The sequence below is a fragment of the Sorex fumeus genome, unplaced genomic scaffold (genome assembly GCF_029834395.1).
Source record: "Sorex fumeus unplaced genomic scaffold, SorFum_2.1 ptg000047l, whole genome shotgun sequence".
In the NCBI taxonomy this organism is placed as follows: Eukaryota; Metazoa; Chordata; class Mammalia; order Eulipotyphla; family Soricidae; genus Sorex; species Sorex fumeus.
The window spans coordinates 8,184,437-8,208,759 of NW_026606104.1; the positions used below are offsets into that span (position 1 = coordinate 8,184,437).

At 45.6% G+C, this 24,323-nt stretch overlaps 1 protein-coding gene across 1 annotated transcript in view; it reads left to right on the plus strand.

Annotated features, from left to right (window-relative positions):
* Positions 1–628: 628 nt before the first annotated feature.
* The window catches only part of DIPK1A (divergent protein kinase domain 1A), a 108,015-nt gene continuing 84,320 nt past the window's right edge, over positions 629–24,323 (plus strand). Inside the window, exon 1 of the mRNA XM_056123729.1 lies at positions 629–786. Within this exon, the coding sequence (XP_055979704.1) occupies positions 733–786 (54 nt within the window). The 5' untranslated portion in view covers positions 629–732. The remainder of the gene's footprint in view (positions 787–24,323) is intronic.

The window sequence follows — 24,323 nt, forward strand, 5'->3', positions numbered from 1 at the left end:
AACGCTGTCCCAGGCATAGTGGGGCCTCTCGGGGGTCCACAGAGCTCAGTGCTTTAGGGATGCCCCCGCTCCCCGGCCACACCCGTCAGCGCCCGTCCCCCGGGAAGGAGCCCCAAGGTTCCTTAGAATTTCCAAGCAACCCGCCCGGACACGTCCGGACTGCAGGAACAGAGTCCAAAAGGGAGAGCGACAAACCGGCCAGGACCGTTGGCGGGGGTGGGGGGGTGGAGTGGGGGTTATTGCGCGAGCACCGCAGCGAGCGGCGGAGGCGCGGCGCCCGGGGCCGAAAGCAGGCGGCGGGCGGGTCGGCACCGTGCGCCGGGGTTCGGGTCTCGGCTGAGCTGCCCTCGGCGGCCGCGGCGGCCGCTCCTTCCTCCGCACGCCTCCCCTTTAAGCGCCGCCGCCGCCGCCGCCGCCGGATTTGTGTCGGCCGAGGGGAGCGGCGCGACTCCCCTTTATGGCCGCGGCGGCGGCGGCGGCGGCGGCGGCGGTGACAGCCGCGGCGGCCGCGCGGGGCCGAGCGGGAGGCCCGGCCAGGGGCGGCGGGCGCCGGCGTCCGCGCGGCCGGCCCGGGGAGGCGCGGGGGCGCGCGGCGCGGGCGGGCGGGCGGGCGGGCAGTGGGCGGGCCCGAGCGCGCGCGGGGGGCGGGGAGGCGGGCGCGGGCGGGGAGCCGGGCGGCCTGCGCTCGGGTCCGCCTCTGACTGCGGCGCGGCGGGGCGATGTGTGATTACCATGGCGAGGAGTCTCTGTCCGGGGGCCTGGCTCAGGAAGCCCTACTACCTGCAGGTAGGCCGGCCGCCCCCTCGCGCCGCGCTCCCTCCCGCGCCGCCGCCGCCGGCGCCCGCCCGAGCCCCGCCGCCCCCTGCCGTCCGGCACCTGGCGGCGCGCCCTCCCCGGCCGCCGGGGCGCCGCAGCCCCCCGAGGCGCCGCTGCCCGCGACCCCGCGCGTCCGGCTCCCCCGGCTCGGGGTGGGGCGGCGTGGAACCGGCTCGCCAGCCCGGGCAGGCGCTGGAGCGCCGTCGCATCCTCGGGAGCCCGGGGGACGTGACCCGGCGGCCACCCGAAAGCCCCCTGGAAGCCGGGGCTGGGCGCCGCGGACTCCGGACGTGCCGCCCTCTGCTCCCCGCCGCGGTGCGCTCCTCCCCTTCGCCCTCCTCTCCTCCCCGCGCCGTCTTCCCTAGGTGGGAAGCGAGGTGGAGTGTCATGCCTCCATCTTTTCGAGAATTACAGGCGTGTGGCACAGCAGCGTGCGTCTCCCCCCTGACAGTGCCTCGGGAGCGGCGGGTGCCTGGTGCCGCGCGCCCCTGGGCACCGTGTCTCCATCGCGGCGGGCATGTGCCGGGGAGGCCGGGCTCGGGAGCCCGAGCGGAGGGGAGATGGCAGGTTGGCTTTTTCCAAGGTGAGAGCGGTGGGGGCACAGTGTGCGGTGCGGATCGCGAATCCCCCCAGCGAAGCCAGCACCATTCGCAGGCGTGTCATGTGGACGAGGCGCGTGTTAATTTTTCATGATTTCCCGCACCGCCCTCTGTTCCGCCGCTGCCAGTCCTTGTCTTCGAACCCTGCCTCTGCCTCCGTGTACTGTTGGTCACCAGGGGGACCTAGTAGACACCCCGGAGGAGCTGAGCGCAAATCCATCACACCCCCTACCCCTCACCCCGCGGGCGCATTCCGTGGAGAAGAAACGGCTACAAGTCGGTCCTCGCGGGGGTCAGCACTGTCGTCTGCGTTTCGAGCACAGTGTCCGTAACCTCATGCAATCATACCTTACAGGTGTTGGTAGGGTGTGTAGGGACCGGAATTCACACGCAGCTGGTGCTTTCATAAGTTATGTGAAAAGTTGAGAACCTTCATGGGGCGAATAAATCGTGTTTGTACTTGGGGATTTTTCAGTGTAAATCATTGCCTGTGATGATGTATTGCAACTTAAAAGCGTGATTTGACGATCCTTGATAAGAGCGGAGCAGTGTCTGTTGCAGCTCCATCAATGGCAATTGGGCTTTCAGCAAGTAACTAGCGCAAACCAGTTCAGAATTCAACCCAGGACTGGAGAGGGCGCTTGCCTTGTACGCAGCTGACCCCGCTTCAATCCCCCGCACTGCATGTGGTCCCCAGAGCACCTCGGGGAATGTGACCTGTGAATACAGAGCTAGGAGCACCAACAACACGCCCCTCCCCCCAAGGAATACTATCTTGTCCAATTGCCTCTTAGTGTTTTTTTTTTTTATGAGAGAAGGGGGAATGTATTTCCAGACTCAATCACCAGACTCAATCCAACGTATATATTTATTTAAATACTACAATCATCTAATTATGTTTAATTTTAATAGGTTTTATGGCAGGCTTTATTTTATTTAATTATGGTTTAGGTAACAGGGTTATAATAAAGTGCTTTATTTCTTTTGTGTACTAATTAGTTCACTCACCACCAAAGAGGGTCTTGGGTCAAGTGCCCAGGACCCTCTTTCACTCTCCTTATGTCACCTTTGGTCTGGCCGGGCTTTTTTTTTTTTTCTTTTTGGGTCACACCCAATGATGCACAGGGGTTACTCCTGGCTCTGTACTTGGGAATTACTCCTGGTGGTGCTCAGGAATGCTGGGAATAGAACCCAGGTTGGCTGCATGCAAGGCAAACGCCCTACCAGCTGTACTGTTGCTCCAGCCCCTGTGGCCAAGCTTTGTTTCATTTTCAATTTTTGTTTTATGGGGCCACACTCAGCAGTGCTTAGGGCTTACTCCAGGCTCTGTGCTCAGGGATCACTCTAGGTGGTTCTTGAGGGACTTTATGTAGTATAAGGCATGTGATACTATGTGACAGTGACTTTTTGGGGCACCATAACACACGAGCCTTCAGATTGGCTGAGTTAAGATCAGTTTTACAACTAGTTATATTCCTATTAAGGGGAAACATTGGTATTTCTGGCTTTATGAATGTGTACATCATTGTTCTACATTAAGGTAATCTCAGATTTTAAGCACCTCCAAAACATTTGGGGTTGTATAAATATTTTAGTAGTCTGTCTCTATGCAAAATAATTAAGTAGAAACTATATTGATGATAGTATTATATTTCAGACAGATAAATTTTCAGCATGGAACCTAGGAAGATTCTTTTAAATAGTGTCTTGGTTTTCGTTTTAATTTTTTTTTTAATAGATTTTCTTCTTTTTTGGCCAGGGTTTACTCCTGGCTCTGTGCTCAGGGATCACTCCTGGCATTGATGGTGGATGGTATTCAGTGTTGGGGATTGAATCCTGGGTTAGTTTCATGCAAAGCAAGCACCTTAATTGCTGTATTATCTATTTGGCCCTGAATTTTCTTTTTGTTTTTGCTTTTGGGCCGCATAAGGTGTTGCTCAGGGATTACTCCTGGCTCTGTACTGTGCTCAGGAATTACTTCTGGTATTGCTCGGAGGACCTTATGGGATCCCAGGGATTGAACCCAGTCAACCATGTACAAGGCAAGTGCCCTATCCACTGCATTATTTATCACTCCAGCCCTTGAATTTTTTTCTTAGTTGTTCCACATCTTACTGTAGCACTGTCCTCCTATTGTTCATCGATTTGCTCAAGCAGTACCAGCAATGTCTCCGTTGTGAGACTTGTTGTTACTGTTTTTGGCATATCGAATACGTCACGGGGAGCTTGCCAGGTTTTGCCGTGTGGGCAGGATACTCGCGGTAGCTTGTTGGGCTCTCCGAAAGGGGCGCAGGAATCAAACCTGAGCAGGCCGCGTGCAAGGCAAATGCCCTTCCCGCAGTGCTCCAGCCCTCACATCTTACTATTTCAGTTTAAACAATTTTTTAAAATATGTATTTATTTATTTTTGTTTTTGAGCCACACCTGGCAGTGCTGGGGGCTACTCCTGGTTCTGTGCCTGTGAGACCATGCAGTGCCAGTGACTGAACCAAGGGCGACGTTCAAGCAGATGGTCTGTTGAGCTATCTCTGCAGCCCTCAACATGTTGTTATTATTTTAACAACTTGATATTGGGGCTGAAGTGATAGTATGGAGGAAAGGTGCTTACCTCGGGTTTGATCCCTTGCACCCCATATGTTCCCCAAGCACTGGGTGATCCCTGAGCAGCACTGGGTGTGGTCTCAAAACCAAAACCATACAAACAACAACAAAAAAAAACCCAGAAAACCAAAACCCCAACAAACCTTGTTATTACTCAGGTGTCGCACATTCTTTGGTTTCCTATTGCCTTATCTTCAGCTTTTTAATATTTCTTTTGCTTCTAGGCACTTCAACTTTGAAATTATTTGGGCAAAAACAAAATAAAAACCATTTTTAAAGGGGTCTTTTTTATAGCTGCTTAGTTTCTTAAGCACTGAAGATAAATCAATATATGTATAAAACACAGAACTTTATTTTGAGAATAAAATCTTGCTCCCTTAGGAGCAGCATAGACATGAGGACAGACTTGAAAGTTGGCATTTTTTAGGGGTGTGGAGGGGTTCCATACTGTGGTACTTGGGGCTACCCTGGCTATGTGCTTGGGGGTTGCTCATGCTAGCGGTTAGGGGGACCATGTGGTGCTGGAGACGGAACCAGGGTCTGCTGCATGCAAGGCAAACACTTAACTAACCCTGTGCTATCTGTCTGGCTCCAGAGTTGAGTTTTGATCATTTGTGGGTCTGGTTCATTATGATTTGGAAAAAATTTCTTGACTCTTCTTTCCATAGTTCTTACCACTTTCACTAGTTCACACATCACATGAACTAGATGAAATTGAATCTTATTTTGTGACACCTTTACTGCATTGTAAAATAGAAAAGAATGTGAGGGGCCAGAGCCATAGTAATGCACTTGCCTTGCTTGCAGCCAACTTGATTTTGATCCCTGTATGTATCCTATATGTTCCCTGAGTTGCAACAGGAGTGATTCCTGAGCTCAGACCCAGAAGTAAGTTCTGAGCTCAGGCTGTTATGGCTCAAAAAACAAAAAAAGAAAAGAAAAAGAAAAGTATGTTGAATTGCTCAACCAAAGACTTCTACTCCACCCATATTTTTTTTAAAAGTGTTTTGTTGTTGGTGGTAGTTTGATTTTTGAGAGGGGCGTATGCTAGCCTTGCTCAGGCTTACTCCTGACTTTGAGTTTGGAGATCATTCCTGGCAGGCTTAGGGGACCGTATGGGGTACTGGGGATCAAACCCAGGTTGGGTCGCGTGCAAGGGAAGCTCCCTACCCACTGTACTATCTCTCTGGCCAAAATAAGTGTTTGTAGATGATCGGCTGATCATGTTGACACAATCATTTACATAAATATTTGTTCAACAACTGCCATGTGGAAATTATGTGAAGTGGTAAGGATTCCAAGGGAGATATGCAAACAACTGTGATCCTCCTGGGGTCTTTATAGGGACACAGCCATGGCCGAACACAATAAAACCTCTCAGGAGTAAGACACCAGTAAATGCCATGAAGGATAGGACTGAGAAGAGAAATTTTTCTATCTTTAATTTTTAGTGGGTTGTTCCAGGGCCAATGGCCAGAGCTGCTGCCTGCAGTGTTTTGTGTGTGTATGTGGTGGTGGTGGTGGTGAGGGAGGAGGTAGATGGGGGATTGGGGTGGTAGGCCATGAGGGCTCCACTCAGCACTGCTGAGTGGGGCCTGTGGGGTTGCGGTGCAGCTCAGGGTCCCACATAGACCAGGCTTGTGCTGTCCGGCTTGAGCCATATCCCTGACCAGTTTCTTTTCAAAGGTAATTTACTACCCGAAGGTCATATGCACAAAACAGGAAAGGAAAACCTCTTGTATTCCTATCAGTGCCCTTAAGAATTAACAGTTTTTTTTTTCTGACGCCACCTTACTGTCATTCCCACTAACCAGTTCCTCACACAGGCCAGGCATATGCCGAGCCACTTCCCTGACCTTTCTCCTGCCCCGCTTCTGCCCCCTACCCACTGAAGTATCAGTTGGTAAATCTCAGTCATCACATTATTTGATCCAAATTTCTCAGTCTACTACTTGTTTGTTTCTGTGAATGTGTGGTGCCAAAGATCAAACCCGGGGCCACACGCATATATGGCAAATGCTCCACCACTGAGCTCTCTCCCCAACCCCTCAGTATATATTTCTAACAAGTAAGGATATATTTAGATGTAATCACTATACCATTATCACACTAACAAAATTAATAACAGATCCTTTATTTTTTAAAATTAAATCTCCCTTACTCCTAGATATCATAATTCTAGGAGGACTGACTAAATTTGATTTGTCAATCTATGTTGTTTGAGAGGGTCTTTTTGGTTGAAAAATAACAGAAGAAAAAAACAAAACTAAACTCTGACCTTACCATTTTATTCATGGGGGAACGTCTCCATTCAAGAAAAGCTAATTCTCATTTTACGTTTTTTTTTTTTGGGGGGGGAGGTCTTAGAAAGGAGATGTCTGGTTTAAGTAACATTTTCATGTAAATGTATTACTTAAAGTGAGGCTGTAATTAGTTCACAGGAATAAAAGATCAGCTTTGGGAGTGAAGAGTACAAAAGGAATTGGATTTCAGAGATAGTGAGAAAAGGTGAAGGGCTCCCAAGGAAAAAGTGAAGACGTGGAGTACAGCTCTTTATAGTTGCAGTTTGTCTATTTTACTCATCTGGATAGGGCTGGAGCAATTGCACAGTGGGTAGGGTGTTTGCCTTGCACACGGCCAACCTGGGTTCAATTCTTTCGTCCCCCTTGGAGAGCCCAGCAAGCTACTGAGAGTATCTCATCCACAGGGCAGAGCCTGGCAAGCTCCCCATGGTGTATTCACTATGCCAAAAACAGTAACAACAAATCTCACAATGGAGACATTACTGGTGCCCGCTTGAGCAAATCGATGAACAACGGGAGGACAGTGCTACAGTGCTACTCATCTGGATGAGTAGTTATGCCCCCCCCAAAAATTAAATAAATAAAAGCAATAGTACAGCGGGTAGGGCATTTACCTTGCATGCAGCCAACCCGGCTTCAATCCCCAGGTGGCTCCCCTAGCTAGCCTGGAGACATCTGAGTGATCCTGAACTCAGAACCAAGAGTAAACCCTGAGCACCACTAGATGTGGCCCCAAACAAAACAAAACAAAAAGAAGTCATGTCCCGGGTAAAGTTTAGTCCTCAGAACTTGCAGGTTCCTCTTTTACAAGTTTTAAAATTTTATTTTATTTGAGGGGGCCTTTGGGCTACACTCAGGAGTACGTAGGGCTTACTTATGTGCTCTGGGATCACCCTTTGCAGTGCTTGGGTGACCATGTGTGCTACTATGTAAGTCCAGGGTTGACCATGTTCAAGGCAAGTACCTTAATCCTTGTCTTACCTCTCTAGCCGGCTCTTCTATCAGTTGTTGGGGGGAATTTTTAAGCACCTGACTTCATTATAAGGAGTTTCATTTTCTAGTAATTTTATTAATGAACAATATTGTAATAATTAAAAATGTTTTTAGAAAATTGTAGATTTTGATGCTTATTAAGACATTAAATGATATAGTTTAACCAAATAATAGAATAATCAGTATAAAAAGAAAAAAAGGGTAAAGAACTGGTACATACTCTAGCAGGGTTTTACCTTGGAAATACTAGATACTTGAAAGAAGCCTGTTACCAAAACCACATGTTATTTGGTTTCAGCTATATGAAATGTTCAGGAGGGGTTTGGGGCGGGGAATCTATAAACAGAAAGTAGATTAGTTGCCTAGAGCTGAGGGGGTAGTGGGGGAAATGAGTACAAGTTTTATTTGCAGTGGGTAAAGGGCGTGGTAGGCAGTTAGAGAAAATGTTTTAGGATTGATTCTGGTGATATTTGTTTAACTTTGTAACTATAATAAGAACCTTTGAATTGCATACTAAATGAATACGCTGTATGGTCTGTGAAATTATCTCAATAAAGCTGTAAAACTAAAGGAAGGTATGTGGGGGAGGGGACAGAGCCTGCTGCAGAGTTCAGAGTTTGCTGCAGAGATCATCAAGGCCAGCTGTTTTTTGGGGGTTAGGGAGTGTTTCATGGAGGGGCACAGCAGGTGCATCGCCTGTGGGACTTTCTGAGCCAGGAGGGCTGGTGACCTGCAGTAGATAGATAACTGGCAAATATAGATAACCTGAACAACAAGCACCATTCCGGAGCATGATTACTTATTGTTCCCTGATCTCCAGTGCCTTACCTGGGAATTAGTACTTCCTGACTGAGATCTGAAACTCGGTGTTAAGCAGTTTGGCCATTTTTTTGCTGTTGGTTGTTTTGGGGCCACATCTGGCTCTGCATTCCAGAATCACTCCTGGAGGTGCTTAGGATGCCGGGAATTAAACCTGGGTTGGCCATGTGCAAGACAAGCCCCCTATCCACTGTATTATCTCTCTGGCCCCACTGCTTGTTCCATTTTAAGGCATTCTTTTTTTTTTCTTCCATGCTTCATGATGGTGATACTACTTGTGTTCTGCTGGTTGTGGGAACCTGGAATGACACCTGCATTTGTCCTTTTTTTTTTTTTTTAGTAGTGTGTTTTCTACAAATTAGCATCTGCTTTGTTTAAGGTATACTCTGAGTCTGAGTGAGACTGATAATTTAGCAGCGCTATAATTTGTTGGCTTTGGCTTAGAATATCTTCTCGTTTCTCACTATCATTAAGTCTTGAAGAATGAAAGTTAAGATAACTTAGGGTAATTTTCTGTACTTAGGTGATAAACATTTTCCATTCTAGTCATTCTGCCTGCATGACTTGTTGCAAATGAAGCGGTGCAGTGGTATCATAGTGGAATTTGAAGTTTGAGGTACCCAGGCACTTTTGAAGGTCTTTAGTCACCTTTGATTGCAAAAGTGTTAAATCTTTTTAAAGTTCCTTTTAAGGATGACTGCTCTAGCAATTTCTACAAGTGTTGAATTGGATGTTATGAATGAATGGATACGTGGTATTCTCATTAGGTTGTTGGTGCATGCTTCACATTTTTGATGCTTTGCTCTTTGTCTTATATTAGTACTGGTTTTCAGAGATGACTGCTGTAGAAACTTTAGTTGTTTTTTTTTTAATGACAGTGAGGATATTTTGTGAGGTTCAGTGCCAAAGAAGATTGCTGATAAAGATTAACCGTTAATAGTTGACCGTAGCATAATGAGAATAATAAGACTCCCTGTCCTTTCTCAGTCTCTAGAATAGTTTTAAAATCTAAAGACAATTAGGAAATGCAGTTGTTCCCTGTTCTGAGAAGGCAATCAGAAGGCAATCAGTGGGGGTGGGGGGTGGGGAGACTATATTCGATGTGTGGCTTTGTTTTGCCTGCTGTTGAAACCTGGCTTTTGCCTGCAACCAAATCTCCACAACTACAATTTGCTTTCTGAGGCTGGTTTGTATACAGAGAATATCTGCATCCTATAATGTCCTAAATTTAAAATAGATTTCAATTTTAGAAGACTGGAGAGGGGTTAAAATGCTTGCCATATGACTGAACCAGGTTTGATCCCTGGTACATGGATCTCCTGTACTAACAGAAATGCCCCTAAGTACAGAGGCAGAAGAATCCTGTGAGCATTGCTGGGTGTGACCCAACTACACACAGACACACACTCACAATCACAATTTTAGTCATTTGGTATTATCATTAGTTAATTTTCTACTCCTGTGAGAAACTCAAAGAAATGGCCACTCCTCAGTACACCGGAGTTGGAAAATGATTGAAAAACACTGGATTATGGCATTATTTTGTGTTCTCTCTAGAAGTTTTCTTTTAGCAGTTAAGTGTATTTTAATTTCTTAAAGTCACTTCTGAAAACAATGTGATCCCAGTCTGTTGAATGCCATCTATTTTTGGTTTGTTCTTGTTTTTTGCCACCTAGGTGGTGCTCAGGGCTTACTCCTGGCTCTGCACTCAGGAATCACTCCTGGCAGGCTCAGGAGACCATATGGGACACAAGGGATCTGGCCCCAGTCAGCCACTTGCAAGGCAAGCACCCTGTCCTCAACACTATTGCGTTGACCCCTGAATATCATCTTCTTACATGTCTGATTGAAAAGATAAATAGCTCACAGTTTTTTAATTTATTTTCGTTTTGGGGTCACTCCTGGCTGTGCTCAGGGCTTTTTTTCTGACTGTGCGCAGGGATCACTCTTGGCAGGTTCGGGGGACCATGTGGGGGTTCTGGGAATTTAACTGGGTTGGTCAGATGCAAGGCAAACACTCTAGTCACTATACTTATCTCTTCAGCCCAAATAACTCACATTTTAAACGTATCGTTCTAGATATTCAAATATTTTATGAATACATTGTTTTCTTCTTTTTGGGTCACACCTAGTGATGTATAGGGGTTACTCCTGGCTCATGCACTCAGAAATTACTTCTGGCAGTGCTCGGGGGATCATATAGGATACTGGGAATCGAACCCGGGTTGACCTCGTGCAAGGAAAACACCCTACCTGCTGTACTATCGCTCCAGCCCCTGAATACTTTTCTTTTGAAATTGTTTAATTTATAAAGGAGTTGAATTTTAAAAATCAACAGACTTTGGTAGTATGAACATATTTAAAACCCAGACTTTTAGTGAATGGGTTTTTCTTCTAAACAAGTAGTTAGAAATAAATTTAAATAGTTGCTGGGCATATAACTCAGCATTATGACATTTTCTTACATGTTTGAGGCCCTGAGTTTGATTTCCAGCACTGCAAAAGGGGAGGAGCAAAGGAAATAGGAAGAGGAGTCTGAGGGGATGGGAAGGGAGGGGAGGGGAGGAAGGATAGAGTCTGGTTGAATAATGAAAGTTACTAACCATTTTCAGGTGTAATCATGGTGCTGTGGTTATGTTTCTGATTTGTTTTGTTTTTCCTTACAGCTAAAAGCATGTAACAAAATGGTTGCATGTTTTGTTACAAATATAACAAATACAAATATAATGTAACAAATATGTTATAAGATAACCAAAACATGTAACAAAAATGTATCATGTTAATCATTTTTAAGACTATAGTTCAGGACAGAGAGATAACTCAGGGGTTAAGGTGCTTGTTTTGCATGCACCAATCCATGCACCAATCCAGGTTTGTTCCCTGGAACCACATGGTTCTCTGAGCTCAGTTAGGAATTGAGCCAGAGTTAGGAACAAATCCACGTATGTCCTCTTGAGGAGTGCCAAGTGTGTCCTCTAGCTAATGTTAACTTGCTTTGTTTAGGGGCTGTATGGGGCAGTGCTGTAGGAGGGAGATTATTCCCAGTGTGGTGTTCTGGAGTCACTCCTGATGGTGCGTGGGGTTATCATGTAGTGCTGGGGATTGACCCCAGGGCTCTTGATGGCAAGGCATAAATTCCATCTCCCTGGGTCACTGTGTTAATTATTTGCACCTTATTGGCAACAGACTTAACTTTTTTCATCTTGCAAAATATAGACTCTAAACCTAATCAATAGTCACCTGTTTCTCTCCACCAATCCCTAAGTAACTACAGCCTACTTTTTGTTTCTATGTTTGCTGTTACTGCTTCCTCCTCTTCCCCCTCCTCCCCCTTTCTGCCCGGCTCCTCCCCTTCCCCCTGATGTAGGTGGGCCCCACTGGTGACTTATGTGAAGAGGGAGAAGAAAGATGGTCACTTTCTCCCCATCCACCTCTGCCACCCGGGATCCAGGGTTACTGGCTTCTTGTTTCGCTTCACAGAAAAGAATTTCAGGAGTAAACAAACAGTGAAGTAAAACAGATTTTATTTGGAGGTTTTTGAAGGGGAGGAGAAAGAGAAAAGTGGGAGAGGAGAGTAACGTGCAGAGAGAGCACGGGCTTCCCCAAAGACGGAGAACCCCTACACACACCCCAGCATTAGATAGGAAAGTACACGTCTCAAAAGGCGCCACATGTGCTCAGCCACGTGGGCGCAAACAGCATATGCGCAAACCTGCCCTTTGTTCAAGGTGGCTTTTATAGGGTATCTTCTAGGGAGATCTTCAATGTTCTGAAGTCTTCCCTGGGTTGAATCACCAAGGTTAATCAGATTAAGGGGTGGTCCCAGTGAGGAATTTCATGGAGAGAGGTCCAATCGCTTTAGGGTCCGCTGAAGGTCTTATCTAGGGTCTTGTTCAACCTTAGGACTTCCACTTCCCAGGAATTTCATTGTCAATTCTGGTGACCGCCTTCCCTAGACAGTTCATTGCCATGGGTCCCTTCCCTGTCTATCTGCCTGCCTACATCACCCCTTCCCCTCTTTTTTCTCCTCCCTCCTCCTCTTACCCTCTCCCCGATACCTTCCACACTCCTGGCAGTGTTTGGAGGACCATATGCAGTGCCAGAGATTAAACTAGGTGCTACCTAGCTCTTTCACTGTGTTTGATTTCTTTAGATACCTCACAGAGGAAGAATCAGTTTTTTGTGATTGATTTATTTTGCATAGCATAATCTCAAGGTTCACTCACATTGTAACAGATGTCAAAATTCCCTCTTTTTCTTTCTGTCTGTGTTGATCCCCTCACAACTACTTTTCAGTCCTTTTTTTTTTTTTTTGAGTTAAACCATAGCACAGTGGTAGGGGGTTTGCCTTGCGCGCAGCCAGCTCGGCCAAGCCAGGTTCAATTCCTCCGCCTCTCTCGGAGAGTCGGGTAAGCTACCAAGAGTATCATGCCCACACAGCAAAGCCTGGCAAGCTACCTTTGATGTATTCAATATGCCAAACACTGTCACAACAGTCTCACAATGGAGACATTACTGGGCCAGCTCGAGCAAATCTATGAACAACTGGAGGAGAGTGACAGTGACACTGAAACTTTTCAAGAGCTTGGTTAGGGCTCCTCATACTATTCAGTATTTGTCTTTTTGTGTTTGGATTGTCTCACTTAGCATACAAAATGCCCTCCAGGCTCGTCCAAGTTGTGGAGTATGGCAAGGTTATCTCTCTCTCTTTTTTTTAAAAATTTTTATTAGTGAAACACCATGAGGTACAGTTGTAGACTTACACATTTTTGTGCTTGGGTTTCAGTTATACAATGATCGAGTACCCATCCCTCCACCAGTGCCCATTCTCCATCACCGCTAATCCCGGTATCCCTCCAACCCTCCATCCCCCATCCCACCCTGCTTCTGTGGCAGGGCATTCCCTTTTGTTCTCTCTCTCCTTTTGGGTACTGTGGTTTGCAAAAGAGGAATTGAGTGGCAGTAATGTTTGGTCTATAGTCTACGTTCAGCATGCGTCTCTCATCCTGGGAGGTTCTTCCCAACACCCTTTATTTGGTGCTCCCTTCTCTGAGCTGCCTTTACCCCTAGTGTGTGCAGCTGGCCTCCAAGCCATGGAGTAAACCTCCTGGTACTTATCTCGGCTATTCTTGGGTGTTAGTCTCCTATTTTGTTACTTTATGTTCCCCAGATGAATACAGTCTTTCTATGTCTGTTCCTCTCTTTCTGACTCATTTCACTTAGCATGATACTTTCCATGTAGTACCACTTGTATGTAAATTTCATGACTTCATCCTTTCTAACAGCTACATCGTATTCCATTGTGTAGATATACCAAAGTTTCTTTAACCAGTCATCTGTTCTCGGGCACTCAGGTTTTTTCCAGATTCTAGTTATTCTAAACAGTGCTGCAGTGAACAAACAAGTGCAGATGTCACTTCGACTATACCTTTTTGCCTCTCTGGGATATATTCAGTTTCTAATAGCTCAATTTCTAATTTTTTGAGAATCGTCCATACTGTTTTCCAAAAGGGCTGAACCAGTCGGCATTCCCATCAGCAGTGAACCACTCCAACACCGGTTGCTTTTGTAGGTTATCTCTTTTTTAAAAAACCTTTGTTAAGGGGCAGGAGCCATAGTGCAAGCAGGTAGGGTGTTTGCCTTGCATGCAGCAGACCTAGGTTTGATCCCCAGCATCCCATATGATCCCCCACGAACTGCCAGGAGTAATTCCTGAGTGCAGAGCCAGGAGTAACCCCTGAGCATCGCTGGGTGTGACCCCAAAAGCAAGTAAAACAAAACAGAAAAACCTTTGTTAGGTTGAATATGCCACTGTGCGTGTATATTCTTTGTTCACTTATCAGTGGTTGATGGACATGTCAAATCTCAAATCTCTTCGATAGCCATGTCCACTTGCCGACATACCAAATTCCACAGGATGGGTACGTCGTTCCTAACGTTCTCCCTTCCGAAATCCGACACGCCATTTCATCGGTAAAGAAGCAAACAGCACCCGGCCCAGACAAGGTCAGACCTGAACACCTGAAGAACCTGCCGTCAGTACTCATCAATACACTGGCTCGGCTCTTCACTCGCTACCTGTCTGAATGCAAGGTTCCGTCCCAATGGAAAACCAGCAGGACCGTACTACTGTTCAAGAAGGAAGACATCCATGACATTGGCAACTATCGCCCGATCTGCCTATTGTCTGTCATCTACAAGCTGTTCACTCGAGTCATCCTGAATAGGATTGGCAGAACACTAGATGAAGGACAACCATGCGAGCAAGCCGGGTTCCGCAAAGGATTCAGCACCATCGACCATATCCACACGGTAACCAAGCTCATTGAGGTTTCTCGGGAGTTCAAGATGCCGCTCTGCTTAACGTTCATTGATTTAAAGAAGGCCTTTGATTCTGTTGAGATGGAAGCGGTCATTGAAGCCCTAGCCAATCAGGGCATTCAAGCCCAATACATCAGGATCCTCCGTGAGTTGTATTGCGGATTCACTACCAGGATCTCACCATTCTACAAAGAAGTGATCGTTGATGTCAAGAGAGGGGTGCGGCAGGGTGATACTATTTCACCAAAACTCTTCAGTGCCACCCTCGAGAACATCATGCGACGACTGGAATGGGAAGGAATGGGAGTGAAGATAGATGGTCGGCAACTACACCACCTCCGCTTTGCTGATGACATTGTTTTAATAACACCAAACATCAGTCAAGCGGCACAAATGCTGGCCGACTTTGACCGTGAGTGTGGAAAGGTAGGACTACAGCTGAATCTTACGAAGACAATGTTTATGAGAAACAGCCTTGTTCCTGACGCCCCATTCGCTCTCAATGGAACGACAATCTCCGAATGCAACAGCTATGTGTACCTAGGTCGAGAGGTCAACATGACAAATGACCTGGCACCCGAGCTGCGCAGGAGGAAGAGAGCGGCTTGGAACGCCTTCAAGAACGTCGAAGAAATAGCTAAGAGGACGAAGAACCTCCGGCTCCGGGCACATCTCTTTGATTCCACTGTTCTTCCTGCATTAACATATGCCTCAGAGACCTGGGCCCTACGCAAACAAGATGAGAACGCCATTCAGGTCTCCCAAAGAAGAATAGAAAGAGCTATGCTTGGAATATCACGTTTCACTCAAATGAGAGAACGAATCCGGAGTTCTGACATCCATCGACGATCAAGGATCAGGGACGCTGTCTCATATGCCAAGGTGTCGAAAATCAGATGGGCTGGTCACGTAATGAGATTTAAAGACGACCGTTGGACTAGAGCTGTTACTGATTGGATTCCATGGGATGTCAAGAGACCACGTGGCCGCCCACCTACCAGATGGTCAGACTTCTTTGTCAAGATCATGAACGATCGGTTTGAGGCCCTCCATGTTCCCGGAGCGAAGAGATGCCATTGGGCTACACTAGCACGCGACAGGGACAAATGGAGACGTTACTGGCGCCCGCTAGAGCAAATCGACGACTAACGGGAAGTTAAGTGATTAAGTGATTAAGTGATGGACATGTAGGTTTCTTCCACCTCCCAGCTCTTGTGATGGAATTGCTATTACCTCTTGAGATTCTGTTCAGTTCTTTTTTGTATATACAGTCCTAGAGAATAGCGGGTAGGGGCTGGAGCAATAGCACAGTGGCTAGGGCGTTTGCCTTGCACGCGGCCAACCCGGGTTGGATTTCTAGCATCCCATATGGTCCCCTGAGCACCACTAGGAGTAATTCCTGAGTGCATGAGCCAGGAGTAGCCCCTGCGCATCGCCAGGTGAGACCCAAAAACAAAAACAAAAAAAAAAGAAAAGAGCATAGCAGGTAGGGCGTTTGCCTTGCACGTGGCCATCTGGGCCAACCCGAATTCAATTCCTCCGCCCCTCTCAGAGAGCCTGGCAAGCTACCGAGAGTATCTTGCCCGGACAGCAAAGCCTGGCAAGCTCCCCATGACGTATTCGATATGCCAAACACAGTAACAAGTCTCACGATGTTACTGGGCCTGCTTGAGCAAATCGATGAACAGTGGAAGGACAGTGACAGTGACAGTGACAGTGTGATTCTGTGTTTAGTGTTTTGAGGACCCTCTATATAGTTTCCTGCATGCTTACCACTTCACACTCCCACTATCAGTGTGCACATCCTCCTCACAGTTTGTTATTTTCTATTTTATTTGTTTTATCTGTTGTGATAATCCTAACAAATACAAAGTAATATTTCATTGTGGTTTTGATTTGCAGATCCCTATTGGCTAGTGAAAATGAACATCTTTTCATGAGCTTGTTTGCTATGTTTTGGAGAAAGTTCCTTCTTGATTTGTTGCTTCAGATTATTGCTTGTTCAACAAGGCCATAGATTATTATAAACAGGTTTCTCTTGTCAAAGAACAGAGTAATCATATTTAAAAGTGTCCAGGCAAGTGAGACTTACAGAGCACTAAACAGCCTTCTAAATTAATTATATCAGTTTTAAACTTATCTAGTGATAGAGTCACATACCATTAGACCTTAGAGCTGGGACCACAAGCCTTATACACATGCCCATTTCTTGAAAGTTAGAAATTATTTTACCAGCAGACCAACTTTTTACTCTTGATTGGATTCTGAATTATCAAAAAAAACCAAAAATAATAATAATAAGGATTTTTTTAAGATGATGAGGAAATTTAACAGTGGACTACATACTGCATTGCATCATCATGTTAATATTAAATTGTACCAGTGATATGTCAGAGAGTATTCTTATTTTTAGGAGATGCAATAGATGTGTTTGGAATTAAAAAAAAGTAGTATTTTATAATTTACTTTTAAGAAATTTAGGGAAATATCTTTTTTTTCTTTTTTCTTTTTCTTTTTGGGTCACATCTGGTGATGCACAGGGGTTAGTCCTGGCTCTGCACTCAGGAGTTACTCCTGGCGGTGCTCAGGGGACCATATGGGATGCTGGGAATCGAACCTGGATTGGCCGCCTGCAAGGCAAACGCCGTACCCGCTGTGCTATCTCTCCAGCCCTGGAAATATCTTTTTCTATACGTGTATGGAGATTAGGATTTGTTGACCTCCACCCCAGTGACTGATATATAGGCTTGGATCACCCTTGTTGTGTGGAACTGCACTGTGTAAGATTTAGCAGCATCCTTGGCTTCTCCATACTGCATGCAACTAGCAACCTCCAATAGCAATTTTTAAAAGTGTCTCTAGACACTGCCACGTGTTTCTGGGAGGCAAAATTGGCCTTCTTAGGGAATCATTGATTCAGAGAAAGAGAAGAGGCAGAGCATTTGTGTGTATTTCAAAGGACATGAAAACCAGCAGATGTAAGAAAATGTTAGGTAGAAGGGTGTTTTTGTTCTTTTCCAGTTTTGGCTTTTTTGTGGTGCTGAGGGCCTCACATATTCAAGCTCAGTGCTGGCTGCTGAACTACTTCCTGGCCTTCTATTTGATTAATTTAAAATTTTAATTTTAAAAATAATTTTGAGGGCACACCCAGTGGTGTGGGGAACCACCAGGGGTACACCCAATAGAGTTAGTGAAGGTTGGGGACTTGCAGTGCTTGGGCCCAAATCCCGGACCTCATGCACGCAACGTGTGTGCCCTGCTCCTTGAGCTTCATCCCTATAATGTTAAAGTGGTACCCACCCTGCACCTCTTTTACTTCTAGGTCCTGACACTCTTACAAAATCTACTAGCATTTCTGTATATTTCAACTGGGACTTTTTTGGGTGGAAGGGTGGTGGGGAGAGAGTGTGTGCGGACCTTCCCAGTGGTGTTTGGGACTCTCGGCGCCACTCCTGGTGATTCCAGGACTGATACAGATCTGGTGACTCAATGCTATGGCCTTTATGCAGTGTTGCTTGTGCCCAGCTGTGTTGGGGTCCACCAGGACAACACTCTGTGGGACTGGGGGCCACCTGTGGTGCCATGGACCATACTTCTGGCCTCACACATGCAAAGCATGTGCTCCAGCCCTTTGAGTTATTTCCCTGCTCCTATGTAATTCTTGTTGATATTTTGTACAGTTCATAATTGATCTGCTGGAATGCAAGTGCAATTCAAACTTACTTCACTATAGGTGTTGTAACTCAATTAAAATAAAGATCCCTTATAATAATGTATAAGCATGACCAGACTCTGATTTCTATCCACCTCCCTGTCTCCATCCATGCATAACTCAAACATCATGAACATCACAATTTAGTTCTCCACTAAAATGTTTTTGCTTGATTCCCCCCCCACCCATCTGACATTCCTGATCCTAACTCTGCGTTTATAAGGTTGTTCATTTTCATTTTTCATATCAAAAGCAACTGTTTCAGGTGTACAACATAATGATTCAGTATTTGTGTATAGTCTGTGAAATAATCTCTATAACACTTCATTTATCAACATACATGGCAAAAACATTCGTAAGTTCTCTTTTATTTTCTATGCTGGGGATCAAACTCAGGGCTTCAAACATGGTGTTTCAGATACTCCATCAGACACTGAGTCCCATCACCAACCCCTACATCTAGTTCTTGATTTGTGAACTTTTGATGGCATCTATTTTAGTATCTATTGACTTTCTACTTTTATTTTTAAGTATTTGTGTGGGGGGTGGGGGGAGAAGCCTCCCACACAATGGCCCAGTATCTCTCAGCCGCTCTATGGTGAGGGTTACTTGGGCCGCCCTGAAAGTGCTTAAAGGTCCCCAGGCCGACATCTTGGCAGTGCTAGTGGGAACCCTGTTGTGCCCAGGTTGGGGGGGGGGGGGGTAGAGGGAAGACAACGCAGCACTTTCCTCTTTTAAACTCAAGTAGTTGCTTTCTTGAATTACAAGAACAGTATCTCATTATCTTTCTCCCAGTGTTGTATAGTTGTATTGCCAATTTTGTTTTCTGTTGCTTAGTCATTTCAGGTTATTTAACCTTGTTCTGCAAGGCTTTTTCTGAGAGCTTGTGCCTTCTTTCCCATTGGGTTTACCCCTCTTCTCCTTTCCCACAGGGGCTTTTACATGGAGAATTGATAACTTTTCCATTTCATGTATTATTTTTTTTTATGTAGGAGTACTGCTATTTATTCAGCCACTGATTAGCTGATTGAATTGGGCATGAACTCCACCTTACTTTTTTTTTCATTTTTTATAATTTTATAGCTGTTACAGAGCTTTCGGGTTTAAATCTCAATCATACAATGAAACACCCGTACTTTCACCAGTGCCCATTCTCTACCCCCAACAACCCCAGAATGCCCCCATCCCACACCCTCCCCCTACTTGTGGGGCAGATGATTTCCACATTACTCTCTCTCTACTTTGATTACATTCAATATTTTGACACCAGACCTCCATCATTATTTGGGATTTTACTCCAACACTCAGATCTGCTGAAAAGGCAATAGTAGACAATTTGTTTTCTGTTGCTGGTTATGAATAACGTATGATGTCGCGTTGCTGCAGTAGTGGCTGCGTGATTTTGAAATTCTGAAATTTTAACAATTAAATCTGGAGGGATTTATGCCATAACCTGCTGGGTTTTGAGATTTGTTCCTGAGTCTCTTGCATCATGGCCGTTAAGCAGCTTGATCAGGAGTCAGAAAGGCCATTAGTGGGTAGCGACTCGGAGTCTCGTTGGAACGGGGGAGGAAAGGGCCAGCTCCACCCCAATCCCGTGAGGCCCCACGTGTCTCATCACTGAGGGCCCAAACCTGACTGTCCAGTGGCCTCTGGAAGATGGCGGCCACAGAGCTGCCTAGGGAGAGCAGGCGGAGGGACAGCACCCTTTCCTCCCTGGAATGGCCCGATGACAGTAACCTATTGCAGGGCCCGGATGCATCTCTGCCAAAAGCCACTGGGTTTCGAGATTTGTTTCTGAGTATCTTTCTGAGTCTCTGGATCATGGCCATTAAGCAGCTTGATCAGGAGCCAGAGAAGCCATTCATTGGTGGCGACTCGGGATCTCGTTGGGGTGGGAGGGAAAGGGCTGGGTCCACACCCATCCCATGAGGCCCCGTGCGTCTCGTTACTGTGGGCCCAAACCTGACTGTCCAATAGCCTCTGGCAGATGGTGGCCACCAAGCCGCCAAGGGGGAGCAGGCGTTCATGTATTACTTTAACCATGCTTCTGCACAAGTTGAATCTAAAAAAATGAAGACTATTCATAGTATATTGTTATGACTTACGAATTGTTCCATAAAGGAATATCTCGCATATGAATCTGAGACTTACTGACTGCAGAATGTATTCGTTTTCCTTGTCAGAAAAGCAGGTAGAATTATACCACCCTAGATAAATGCAGATTGGTATTAAGCAAATTGATGAAGAGGTTTGTCTCTTCCCAGAAGCCAACTTATCTTTCTGCCAGTAGGAAAGAGAATATGGTATTCACACAATTTCCTTTAATAAGTGCTGTTGGGGGACTTTTATGAATCATGCTTGTTTGCTCTTTAACAATTTTTTGTTTGTTTGTGGGCCACATCCAACAATGCTCAAGGCCTACTCCTGGCTCTGCGCTCAGGGATGACTCCTGGCAGGGCTCAGGACCATATGGGGTGCCAGGAATCAAACCTATGTAAGCCACATGTGAGGCAAGTGTCCTACCCATTGTACTATTAAAGAATAATAATGTTAATTTTCCCTTTGGGACCTGTATCCCAGTAACAGAGCTATGGTTTTAGATCACCATGGGCCATAATTTCTCCCTGAGCAATCAGAAGACCTTCTCCTTTGGAATGGTTACCTGGCTATGCTTAGATGTAAGGAACACCTGCACAAGGACATTCACCACCCTATCCCCCAACCCATGTGAAGTGAGCTGGGTCTGGGGTGCAGAGTGTTTCTAGAAGAAAACTCTCTAGGAGAGTAAAGCACTTTTGGTCAGTCTTTTAAATTGTCAGGGTCTTGAAATTAGTATCTTGAGACAAACACATCAGAGTTAGTTCTGGTCTAAGATGAAGGGCACCTCTATTTTTAGCACCCGTCTAAAATAGGATTCTATAAATAGCCATGCAGAGCCCATTCCTAGGGTTACAGTTTCTTCTTTCCAGGGCCAGCTACCACTCCTAGCTTCTCAAGATTCTGAGATCCATAGGTTCTGAGACCATTAACAGTTCAGTCCTTTTTATCTCATGCTCCATCAACTCATAATCAGGCTCCAAGTAAGTTTGCTTTATATTTGAGATGTAGCTACTTTTTTGTGAGTCATATGTCATCTTATTATTATTTTTATTTTCAGGAATTTTCTAATTGCCTGTCATATATTTTGTGGGTTTATATCATCAAGCCCTTTCAGTTCTTAAAATTAAATTATGTGCTTCATAGGCTCCCCTCCCTTTTTGCTCCCCTCCCTTTTTTCTATTGCTTCTTTGTCAGAGTTGTACCTCTTGGATTGGCTTTTTTTTTTCTTTTTGGGTCACACCCAGAGATGCACAGAGGTTACTCCTGGGGCTCAGGGAACCTTATGGATGGTCAGGGATAGAATGTGGGTCAACTGCGTACAAGGCAAACTCCCTATCCACTGTAACATCACTCTGGCCCTCAGGTTTCTCAGCATTTTTTCCAGATCCTCTGTTGACATTTTTCCTTTTAAGCTCCAAGAATTTTAATTTAAAAGAATTTGCTTGAGTTCTTTGTTCTTTTTATGTGGGTTAAATTATTACCATTTTAGATGAATACTGTCTTGAATCTTTATATTACTTTAGTTTTTTAAAAAAATGTTTTCTTATGTCTCTTGGTTTTATTTGTTCCCCTCCAGGCTCTTTTTTCTATATATTTTTCTTAGCTCTTCTTTTTCATGCTGCTGGAATTCTTTAGCAGTGATCCTTGGTTGACTTTATATTTTAGAAAGACAGCATAATTGGCATGGATTTCCATCTCTGTTATTTTGAAACATGGTCTGATTTCTCCCTAGACTGACCACGTGGGTAGCTGGCTGACTGCGCCTGCTATGTTGGGGGTGAGGGGTGGTAGAGGCTTTAGCTGGTGGCTTATTCTGGGGCTAGCCTGTGCTAGGGCTCTGTGGGTGACCCCTGTGTCGCAGGCATGCTTGGCTCCACACTAGACAGTGTCCACACTTGAAACCTCTGCTTTCCTCATTTTTTCCCTTAGGTTCCTTCATCTCTCTGGGTTTTCCAAACGGAGGGTAAATGCCAGGTTGCCTGAGATGCAGGGGTGTGGGGATGGGGGTGGGGGAAGCAGATGGGATGCCAGCCAGCACAGTGCCAGCTACAGACTTCCAATTATCCCTGCTGTCTTCTGCTCCTTTCCTTACTGCCTGCCCCCTACCTGCTGGCCCGAAGCCCAGCCGTCAGGTGCTCAGGGTAGATTGGCTCTCTAGATTCCTTCGAGTATTCCAGCTAGCAGTTTGGTTTCCAGCTCCTTTTAAGTTGCCTCGTGCAGTATTTTGGGCTGTGGTTTCCTCTTTCTGTCTCATCCATCAACTCCATCTGCTTTATGAATTCTAAAAACCGGTTGCATCTTCACGCTGTTGGAAGTTGCATCTTCATGCTCTTGTAAGCCCGTTCTTTCCCTTTCCTTTTGCTGTTAGAAGTTTTGACTTTTTTTTCCATCTCTCTTATTTGATTGTGGTTATGTAAACCACATAGTAAATATAAACTTAGTCTATGATCTTGAACTCAGATTCCTGATATGACATTTCTTTATTTATTTGCTTATTTTTATTTTTTGGGGATCACACCTGGTGGTACTCAGAGGACCATGTGATGCTGAGGATCGAGACTATGTCTCCTGTATGCAAAGCATATTCTCCAGCCCTTGAACTAACTCCGTGGTCCCTTAAATTTTTGAATTTTGTTTGGGGAGGTTGGGTTTGGCCACACCTGGAGGAGCTCAGTGCTTATTCCTGGCTCTTTTCTCAGGAGTGACCCTTGGCAGTACTCAGGGGACCATGAGTGTTACCGCCTCTAATATTTTTCTGGCCCTTTATATGAATTTTTAAGTATTTTCTGAATATTTGCTTAGTCTGTTTATCTTCATGGGTACAGTGTCTGCAAGTACTGCATAATTAATAAATTATTTCAGGAAAACAATAGGATTAAAAGTAACTTCAGAGGGTTAAAGATATAATGGTGCATTTTTGTTTTGGGGTGCTTAGGGGCTACCCCGTCTACACTGTCACTGGGGAACCACTCCTGGTTGTGCTTAGCAAACCATTCAGTTCTGGGGATGAAGTCTAGGCCTCCCACATACAAAGCATTTGCTCTGATCCTTTGATCCCTCTCTCCTGTATAATTACAATAGTTAATTTTATTTCTATTATTATTATTATTATTTTGATTTTTGGTCTTCTTTCTGTGCTCAGGGCTTTTTCCTGCCTCTGTGCTCAGGGGTCACTCTTGATGGGACTTAGGTCACCATGTGGGGTGCCAGGGATTGAATTTGGGATGGCCGATGCAAGGCAAGTCCCTACCCACTGTACTATATTTCCAGTAGCACTGTAGTACGGTCCTCCCATTGTTCATCGATTTGCTCAAGCAGGCCCAGTAACGTCTTCACTGTGAGACTTGTTGCTACTGTGTTTGGCATATTGAATACGTCATGGGTAGCTTGCCAGGCTTTGCTGTGCGGGTGAGGTACTCTCGGTAGTTTGCCAGGCTCTCCGAGAAGGGCGGAGGAATCGAACCTGGGCCAACCGGTCGACTGCATGCAAGGCAAACGCTCTACCTGCTGTGCTATCGCTCCAGCCCCACCCTGAATGCGCCTGAACTCATCTGATATCTCCAGTATCATTTTAATTTGTCAAAGAAGGTAAAATGCTTATTTGAGGTTGGAGTCTTAAAATTAATGTTGTATCTGGTTTCTGTGGATTATCAGTCAATGGAGATATTCTCTCCCATATATCAGGTAAACAGTAAACAAATAGCTATCATAGCGGTAGACCTCTACTTTCAAAGAATTTGCATGTTGTTTTGGAGAAAGACAAGTGTATCATAAATAGCATAATTAATGTAAAAAAGTAATTAATGAGCCTGGGTTATGGCTTAGTGCTTAGGGCACCTACCTTGTAAATATAAGCTGTGGTTTTGCTGTTGTTTTCATTTGGGGGAAGGGAAGGAGAGGCTTGGGCCATTCCTACCTGTGCTGAGGGACTATTTCTGTGTTGATGCTCAGGTGTGCTCATGGTTGTGCTAGAGATCAAACTCAGGGATCCTGCATGTGCTCCAGTAGCTGGATTGGTTTCCAGGGACTTCATCACTTGCCTTGCTTTCAACTGAC